Below are 10,183 nucleotides of genomic sequence, written 5' to 3'. Positions count from 1 at the left end.
CTTATTTTATTGTTTTATTTGTAATAAATATTATTTTTATCAAAATTAATTTAAAATAAATTTTTAAAGAACAACATAGATAACATAATCTAATTTTAAAATTGTTCAGATCTCTCATTAAACAAATGTTATTGAAACATTCTATTTTTTGTGCGGATTGTAGTACTGAAATCTAATTCAATTTTCATAAGTAAAAAGCACATTATGGGTACGTATAATGTGCCATATTAATTCAAATTTTAATTAATTTTTAAGTTTATGTTTTTGATTAAGACTTATTTTATTAAGGCGAAAGAAAGGATCGTAGGCAATGAGGGGAATAAATTGCGCTGTTTACGATAATACAATTTATTAAATAAATTCTCCTGATCGTCGTTATACGTTTGCTTTACATTTATACAAAATTGGAAAAGAAATTTTCTTCATATTAATGAGATTCATTCGTTTTATTATTTGCATTCAGCGATGCAAATGCAACCCCATTTCTCGAATAGTCACTAGGTATTTATGTACAAAGTAGTTAACGCGTGGTGCATGAGCAATATTTACAATTCTATTTACAACAATCTCCAACCTTTTCAAGACAGGCAACATTGGCACAGATGAATTTTTTAACAGATTTGTGAGCCTTCACTTCTTTAAACTAATACTGTAAAGCCAATGACGATCTCTCTCTCTCTCTCTCTCTCTCTCTCTCTCTCTCTCTCTCTCTCTCGAATTTGATTTTATTCGATTCTCTTTTCTAGATTATTTTAAGATCATTTATCCACATATTGCAATTGCATTGTAATTTTTAAGTCTGCCCTTTTCGCGCAGCTAAAAAAAATCATTCTTCGGGATATGAGATTCGATAACAGATCCTTTCAGTGATTTCTAATCGGTATCGAACGTTACTGCTCTCATTCCCTCGCGGGATGCTGAGCGATTGCGTGATGAGATGTCAGCCCGGGATGAGACAGCATTCCTACGGAATAAAGTCCCGCGGGAGTTAAGATTCCCGGGTGTGAGCCGTAGAGCGCCGTATGATGCTGTCTTACAGCTGACATTCTCAACTTCTCGATTTCTGCTTCTTGCAAACGCTTCGCCTTGGCACGTCGGTTCTGAAACCAGATCTTCACCTGCAACAATAAATCAATTCGACTTTACAACGGCGTATTTTAATGTGAGTTCCGACACGATGATTAATATGGGATATAACGATCGATGTATAATAGCTTCCGAATTCATACGTGTTGCAAACGAGTAACGTTATATCAACGTAGAAAGAATACACAGGGAAATAATTAAATTCACAAACTAACTTTACACAAATTTTTAACAAAAATACAGAAAATAATTTATTTTCAAATCTGGAATAAAAATGCAGGCCAAGAAGTTTATTAAAAGATACGAATAATAATGTCTGTGATGCTATCCATTAATATTGACTAGATATATCAACACAAAATTTGCCGGTTTGACGTTAATTTGGAGTACGGGAGTAATAAATTGCACCAGTTTTACGGCATCGTATAATTTTGTTCGACCGTTGGAATTCGCAGCTCGAACACTTGGCATCGCGTGTAAAATCTTTAAAATAAATTGGAAGGTAGAGCACATTAAATTCCATTTAAATGTCACTTTCGGGATATAATTTTGGCAAACGGCGTCTTTATGACATCGCGATAAAGTCGAAGAGAGGAACTGATAAATAATCCGCGATATCTCGTGGCGACGCATCTGCGGCTATAAACAAACCGTTATCCCTCCCTATAATTTTATCGACGTCTATCTTAATCGAATAATCGACGTTGTTGTCGGATCGTTTCGAAGCGGCAGCCTGCGCGGAAATTAGCTCATACGATTCGCGCTTTACCGCGTGTTCGTATACGCGCGAAGGCACGCGAAATGCGTTTCGGAAATCACTGCCAGAGAATCGGGATCTCAGCCGGAGATAATTGGTCGGTCATCGCGTGCTATTGCGGAACGCGTTACAGGCAATTTGTAGTCTATTAATAAAAAAATTACCGTCCTCTTTACTTTGTATCGCTGGTACGGGTAGCGCGCATTTACGCGCGCTAATTACCGCGCATCTGGCAGCGCCGTACAGTTACTATGACTAAGCTGTGACAGACATGCACAAACTGTTTTGACTCGTGAATGGCACCCGGCTGGCTCCGAGGAAATAAAAGCGACGAAAGATATGCGAGAAGCGTATATACCATCAATGCCAGTTTGAGAGTCTAGTCGCATGAAATCAGTTGCCACGCCGCATCTCGAAAAAACCACGATCCTCACGGCGGATCGGATATTAATGTGCTAATTTGATTGCATAACGAGTGAAGAATGTAAGATATTCGATAAAATTTCCAATTCTGGTTCTCCGTCAAGCTATCTCTATAAACTCTTGTAATAATTATAATAAGCTTATAATAATTTACGATAAACTGCCAATAAATTTAAGACGGTTGTAGAATAAACGCCGGTAGGAGTTGAACAAGTTTATAGTTTATTCGCTAATTAGTGCTATTAAGCGAAATCATGCTGGTATCTTAGAGATATTTATTTTTAATCTTAAAAGAGAATTAGCCATGTTTTACTACCGAATATTTATGACTATATTTATATTTATAGACTTTAAAATTATGCCGTGTGACGCAGCGTAACTGTTAAGGGGATATTTTGATATCAAATTTAGCATTCCGTTAACTTGTACACGAAGCAAGAAATAGTAGATTTTTACCTGTGTCTCCGTGAGGTGTAATGACGACGAGAACTCTGCCCTCTCGGCGACGCTCAAGTACTGCCTCTCTCTGAACTTCTTCTCGAGGGCTAGCAACTGTTGGGTCGTGAAGGGCGTTCTGGGCTTTCGGTTTGGCTTGTGCTTCCTCAGGTTGCACTTAATCTTGGCTGGCTCGCCGTTCTCTGAAAGAAAAAAGGAACACGCTTTCAGTCCAAGTGCATGTTGCGCACGAGAACAGCGACGAGCATTATGCTCGTACGAACAAACTGACGGACAGATATCTCGCGAAGGTGTTCCGCGGGATAGGTAGGCCAACGGAGGAAAGGGCCCGAGACCGCAATGTCCCGTTTTTGTCGGCCTCGAACCGACGGAACAGCCCGGCAAGGGCAAACGCGTCTTTTTAGGGTGCAATTCATAATTTTTCCGTCGGAACGGCGCCGCAAACTGGCCTCATTACTTTTTTGCCGTCCGACCGCAAAATTCCGGCCGCGAATTGTTTCTACACGGCCGGGCCATGGCTACCGCTCGCATAAGAGTGTCGATCGTAACGCCTGCTCGCGCGAAGAAAGACGTTGTTGGTGAGCTTGGTATTCTTCGCTCGCTGCTTAGAAAAAGACACGACCGCAGTATCGGTTAATTGCGCCTATACGGCTCGATGGTTAATATTGCATTATTTTGCTAACCATGGTAGTAAGATTTTATGTTCAATAGAAGTAGATATACTAATTTCTTTAGATAAATCCGGATTTTATTAGTGTCATTTTGTTGGATTAATATCAAACGAGAAGAAATCTCGTAAAATTCTTAAATTTGATTACATTACAAGAATTTAAATGATATGCAGATAAAAAATTATCTTCAAATTTTATGAATTCTTATGAATAACTAATTAAGAATATAATATGAAAAATCCAAGGAAAATTTTGCGCTCTTTAAATAATTTATAATACTTTTTAATTGTTTTCAAATAAAATCCAAAACAGTTATTTCTTTATTTTCATCTACAATACATAGTTGGAGAGAAAATAATTATGTACAGAGAATATCGTCTATCCCTCCACGCCACTTTCAGATAATCGAGGACGCGTCAAGCTACTACGGAGCAGAAAGGAATACAGGGAATCCGGTATCGGAATATATCGGTTATATTCCTCGAGATTTGTCTCGAGACAATTGACAGATTTGTAGAGCGGAGGTGAACAGCTTCTGTACCGAAACAGCGAGCCGAGATCACGACGAGACAAAAGGCCACATCGTCGTCGTCTTGGCAGTTGCCTTTTCTGAATTTCAAATTCGTCGTCGGAACCGCCCTTCGCTCGCCTCCTCTCGCCTTGTTCTCATCCTTCCTCCCTGTCGCTGTTCCAAGATTCTCTGCGCATCAGCCCGGACTTATAGCACGCTAGTATGCGCCATGCTCGATCCTACTTCGGAATTGTCCTTTGTATACGTTCCTCACCGCACGCTAAGGGTTCCAATTAGTCTCGGCATCCGGTGATCTCTCCGCGTCGCGGGGCCACCAAAAACGCGGGGGCCAATTTCAATTCGATGTTACCGATCGAGAATGTGCATTCGAAATAATTAGCTGATTCCGCCGCGATAAGCGTGTTCCACGAATGCAACGATCATCGGACGCAGTGCAAACTGGAAAGGAAGGATCGTGAACGGTTGGGTGTCTTTTATTGCATTGCATAACGATCGAAAGGATTAACGTTCTCGATATAATCGTGCTCGATTTCCTCACTGCGCCTGTGTATTTGTAGCAATTTTAATCTGGACATTTACGAACAAAGTGAATAATGACGTAAAAACCATCATTTTGGAATTACATTATTTCTGATAAGAAATCATATCTGTATTTTAAAAAATTATGATTATTTCTAATTCATATAGCTATGTAAAATGAAAATAATAGGAAAAATATACAATTGATTTTAAGAAATATAAAAAAATGTCAATAAATTTGTATGTTTAAAATATATGAATTCTATGAATTTTTTGTATCAATTTTAGCAAAAGTGTATCTTATGTTCTTTTTTCAATATAATATTCTAATTATATATATATATATATATATATATATATATATCAGAAAGCATTTTTAGGAGAATTGTGTATCGTTTATAATTGTCTGTATACAACTTAAAGATAAAACTGCTTAAATTTCGCGACATTTGTACCACCAGTAAATTTTTTTTACGGTACAGAATCACTTATTTAAGATAATCATGATAAAAGAACGATGGCGTAAAACTTTGAAGGGGTGCGCCGATCTATGAAAATACCCTCTACGAGAGTTCATATTTCAGAATTATGGCATTTTGCCCGTATCATATATTTCACACGAAATCTTATTTGAGAATTATTTGTGTTTACAAGTAGCTATTTTTATTCTCGGGATAAATTTTTATGTATTCTTATCTATATTTCTTTAATATACGTAAATATTAATTTAACTAATTATTTGCAACAAATATATATCTTCAATTATATATTTAAATTTTTTAATCAAAAAAAGATGAAGTGTAAATATAAACTTTTGAAATTCTTTAATGCTTTAGATATACATTACCTATATATTTGTTATACAAATTAATTTAAAAATTTATTAAAAAATTGATAAAGTATTTACGCGCAGATATTATGTTACAAATAAAGTGTACGTAAAAGAAAGTTTTGCATTAAAAAGAAAAGTCTAAAAAGATATTCATACAGAAAATAGTTAACGTATAGAGACAAACAAGCCAATTAAATTTAGAAATGATTAAATGATAAAATGTTTGAAGAGCATTGAGGCAGATTTTATTGCGTAACAATATTAGATAAATATTTTATCTACGAATCACAAGAGAGTTCTTTCATAACAATCGTTTATCAAGCGAGAATACGTTGAGAATTGTTTGACCCGATCGAGCGACGGTAGGCTATCGTTCCAGCAGTGGCCGAAACGGCCGTTAGAGAATCAATTTTTGTTCATCGATTGCTCGATTTGTCTCGGAACGCCTTTCGATAATCACCCATTGTTTCGTTTAAAAATCCACGAGCTAGTTAAGTTCAGTCCTGCGTTTCTAGTCCTTTGTTTCCTTGACGAGACAAAATGATGACTCAAATTGCCTCTTCAACAATCGTCTTTTGTAACCCGTAACTCGTTTAACTAATTAGCGCTAGAGGTGATATCATTTATTTACAGTCGTTTCAAGTAGTTAAAGACATTATATATTGGTGCTAATTATTTATGTAAGAATTAGAGAATTACGATTCACACAGAAACTTGTAGAAAATTATTAAATTGTTATAAGCTGTTGTAAAACCGTAAACAGAAAGTACATTTGCGTGATTATTACCACGAGATTGCCTTCTGCGAGGCTTATGTTCAGAATATCATCACGTGCAATATTACGTATCGATAAGGAGTAAAGTTGTCTGGATTCTATATAGCAGCGAGAAATTGCTATCCGTAAACCACGTCTGTAACCGCGTAATCGCTTTAGCCGCAATGAACCATGAAAAGAATCTGCCGAGAAACACAAAGGCGATTGGCACTCCGCCAAAGCTTAAAGACAATCGCAAACACAGTTGTCGTCACACGGCCAAATAGCTCGGCTCTTTTGAGATTAACGTTAGAACGATCAAATGATTAATGACTATTTAATGAAACGATTAATGGCTAGTTAGGAGAACTATTATTCGGAACATAAAAGAAAATGAGATTTCTTTGTCAAATATAATGTTTTTTTTTCCGTAGTATCATGTATCATCAATATAGAGATTAGAATGTTTAGATATAAATGAGGACATCACATTAGTCGAATTAATCATTCTACCGTTAATATTTCAAACAAAAGCAATATTTCAAAAATACATATAGATTGCTAAAATATCAAAGTTGACATTTACCGTTTAGAGGAGCATGATGAGAGAAATGAGATGGGAAGAATGTAGCCGTGGCCGCGGCCGCCGCAGCGGCTGCAGCTGCATTCTGATGTCCACCGCCCCAAACTGCAGAGTGAAAACCAGGCGGGATCTCCGGGATACCGCCGATGGTGGCAAAACCGCCGAGATAGGCCGGTGTCGGCCTAATAGGGGTTGGGCTGGACGGATGCTGAAGATCCTCCACGTCAACCAGTCTGCTCTCGTCGTCCTCTTCGATATCGTCCGTTTCTGAACACCTCGAGCGGGCTTCGCCGTGGGAGCTGCTTCTCGGTGATTGCGAACCGGCATCCTGGTGATTACCGATGATCTTCGGAGACGAGGAACAACCTACTATGGGTTCCGGTGTAGTACTGACGTCCGTGGATGGATGCATGCGATAGTCGATGCTACCAGAGGTCGATCGTCTGCCGGGTGACTCGGTATTGCAGGCATAGTCGATTGCTTCGTGATACCTCGGTGGTGTTCTGGATTCCGAAGTATTGTGAGGAGAGGTACAATGAATCAATCTGGTTTCTTGATTGAGATTGGGCGACGATGACAAAATATATCTCGACGTTTTGAAATCGCACGGATGCTTCAACATACGAGGTTCCTGTCGAATCGGGTACGAGACGATCGGTGACGATCTGGGTGATGTTAGGATCGCGTTCTGCCTCGTCGAGGAATCCGACGTTTTTCTGGTGTCCGCTAGCAGAGCCGCGACGGAGAAACTTAATCGATGAGCCGGTTTGGGACTTGCCTGAGCCTCATCTGGCGAGTCCGGACTGGTCGATGCAGGCGTCACCGGCGAGGTCATCCTTATTACTGTCATTCTTAGACGTCAATCGATCACGTTCGTATCGATTAGCACTGGTGAGATCCGCAATAACGGTGCCTCGATATCTGGTAGTCTGAGAACTATCCGCTCATTCCGCGACGGACTATAAGCCCGACGTAGTTCACTACTTCACGAATGACTCTTCACTGACTCGCACATAGTTTCTTACGAATTCGGAATCCGGAGTTTGCTCGAAGAGTTCGCCGACGGTCAACTTCAAATTAGGACGCGCGCGAGGCACATCGATCACACCAGGGACTCGACGTTTGACAACTCTCGTGGATCAATGATCGTTGACCAGCAGCTCTGGATAGCCTCTAGCCAAGCCGAGCTCTCCGTGTGGACTGAGTTTGACCGCTTAGCCAGCACCGCCCTGATTTTTCGTTTTGCCTTCGACTAAGCGTTCGTGGTGGGGTCGAACACTCGTCGACGGAAGAGCGGTCTCTTCGTGGAAGTGGGGAATCCGGGCGATGGAGCGAGAAGGAGAGGATCAGAATGGGGCGAGGCTGGGAACTACTAACGGGGGCATTCCTCGCGACGCTCCGCCCCGTGGCTGGAACCCAGGAGCAGGAGGAATTATCTATACAGCGATTTTTGTACCGAGGGATAAGTTTCTCTCGTGCAAATGCGACGTGCCGTCACGGAGCGAGAGCGGCGCGGTAAGGGAACGGCGACGAGGGAAAGATTTAATCGCCACTCGCTTTACTACGTCGGAGACGGTAATGAGCGCAATTGAGCAATTAGGCGGGGTGATTAAGATTGAAAAAAAAATTAAGAGCGCGGATGAGATAGTTTTCAATTGTCGCTGCATTGAATAACACCGATAATGCGAAGAGACTATATTTGGATTAGTCGATACAAAATGTCGTTATGAAGTAAACAACACATTTTAATTATTTTATCGCACTATTTTTTTGATAAATACTTCGATAGCTTAATCATTCTTTTAAGAAAAATTTGGAGAATTTAATTATGAAGATAATGTTGAAAACACAACATTGTTTTTAATTTTATTGCGAGAAGAGAAGGAAATAACAAGCTTGTTTGTTTTGCGATTAATTTTTAGTCAACAGATTTGATTTGAAGTAAAATTGGATTCGTGATTTTAAATTCGGCAAAGAATTTGCTTTTTTAGAAATTAATACAGTATTGAATCACCATTTTTTATTGAATTAATAAGCGATTTGTCATGTGTCTCACTCTATTGTTCTAAATAACTTCGATATGACACAGTTATATAAACTTTCCAAAATAAGTGCCATAATTATTATATTGAATTAATTATAAATCAAAACATAACAATGCGAAATAAGGCATTAAATGTAAATCATAGTCGCCAATAAGGATTAAATCGTGGCCGTAAGAAATATGCGAGACATGAAAATATGAGAATTTCGAAATTTTGGCCATGTCTTCTCGGTCCAGCAGTACGGAGATATATACAGTTTGCTCGCGCACGTAGGTAGATAGGTAGGCATATCGATTCGCGGTCGAACGTCAACCCCTCTCAGTCTCGAGACTTCCCTCTCGACGTTCAGCCCCTAAATCGAGCCGTCGCGTCGCATCGCTCCGCGTCGCCGCGTGTCGGGAGATTTTTGGGGTTCGTCCGTGGTGCTCGTTTGTTCTGACGGCGCCGCGGCGCGCTGAGATTCCATCGTCGCCCACCCGTCCGTCATATTTACGGTGGCTCCGTCACGTAACTTCGCGATAAGCAAAAACAAATGAGTCCCGATAGGGGCTCGATAAAGCACCAACACCCGCCGAATAAAACCTCGCGGACGTTCTTCCATTTTCGCGGAATTGGCTGGCGCCGTAAATTTCATCGCTCGGAAATCCGCGCGGCGCGGCGTCTATTTTCGCCGCTTTATCGGAATCGATGTCGAATTCCAAAAACGTATCGCGCACCAAACGCGAACAAGTTTATATCGTTACATTATTCGTGATATCTGTTTTGCTCATAGACTTAATAAAAAGACTCCGAACAGGCGAAGTTATTAATCGCGAATAAAAACTCTGTGGAAAGACGTTCAGTATAAAACAGATAAACGATTGTCTCTCGGGGATCAATTAGTATGCAGGATACTTCGTGACATTTAATTACGCCGCTCAACTAGAGCCGAAATATAAATATGCATTGTTCAATTGACCTTTTCACGCAACTATACTTTTCTAAGAAATTGTTATTCGTCCGTCGATATTATCTCAGACTCGCGTCGTACGTTATACGTTAGCGAAGCAGAGATACATAAGACGATTCGCCGCCTGTTAACTTCTCCCGCAGCTAAATCGGTAGACTTACAACAGCGCGATATTACGCTAGCTGCACGCTCGGCAATCGGGAAGAAATCACGATGGCAATAAAGAGGCTCATAAACTCCCGTAACAAAGCACTTCGCTATCTTTCGTTACTCGAGGCATTAATGTTTACAGGCCATTGACTTTTAAATTCGCTTCCGCGAGCATATCTATCCCGTTTTCCTTCCAAGATAAATTTGCGTGTCCGATTGGCGAGGTCGTAACTTCGTTCTCCTGGGCTGACTTCTTGAAAGTTAATCGCAATATTCACCGGAGTATTCTGAAGATATTTAAATTTTCGAAAATTTTAATGCTTGCGTGTAGATCTTTGCAGAGAAATTTTGACAAGTTAATCAAGCGAATCAAAATGATATCGGCTTTATCTCTCTTCGATCTTCTTAAAAAGAATTCGTGCAAGA

The 10,183-nt window shown here is 39.8% G+C and overlaps 1 protein-coding gene across 1 annotated transcript; it reads right to left on the bottom strand.

Moving 5' to 3' along the window:
- Window positions 1-335: 335 nt before the first annotated feature.
- On the bottom strand, window positions 336-7,831 carry LOC143896926 (uncharacterized). The gene is made up of 3 exons (XM_077405100.1): window positions 6,617-7,831; window positions 2,723-2,904; window positions 336-1,118 (listed from the first exon to the last, which is right to left on the bottom strand). The coding sequence occupies exons 1-3, from the start codon at window positions 7,461-7,463 to the stop codon at window positions 900-902; spliced, it is 1,248 nt and encodes a 415-aa protein (XP_077261226.1). The 5' UTR covers window positions 7,464-7,831; the 3' UTR covers window positions 336-899.
- Between the last annotated feature and the right edge of the window lie 2,352 nt (window positions 7,832-10,183).

This window comes from Temnothorax americanus, unplaced genomic scaffold (assembly GCF_048541705.1).
Source record: "Temnothorax americanus isolate GAGA-0224 unplaced genomic scaffold, ASM4854170v1 Scaffold2, whole genome shotgun sequence".
In the NCBI taxonomy this organism is placed as follows: Eukaryota; Metazoa; Arthropoda; class Insecta; order Hymenoptera; family Formicidae; genus Temnothorax; species Temnothorax americanus.
Note: the sequence above shows the minus strand (reverse complement) of the source record. Positions and strands in the feature narration are given on the sequence as shown.

Excerpts from the sequence above, each read along its gene's own strand:
- LOC143896926 (XM_077405100.1), bottom strand. The coding sequence starts at position 7,463 with ATGACAGTAATAAGGATGACCTCGCCGGTGACGCCTGCATCGACCAGT. Across the intron at positions 2,905-6,616 it reads TCATCATGCTCCTCTAAACG|AGAACGGCGAGCCAGCCAAG; the intron begins GTAAATGTCAAC and ends TTTTTCTTTCAG. Across the intron at positions 1,119-2,722 it reads TACACCTCACGGAGACACAG|GTGAAGATCTGGTTTCAGAA; the intron begins GTAAAAATCTAC and ends TTATTGTTGCAG.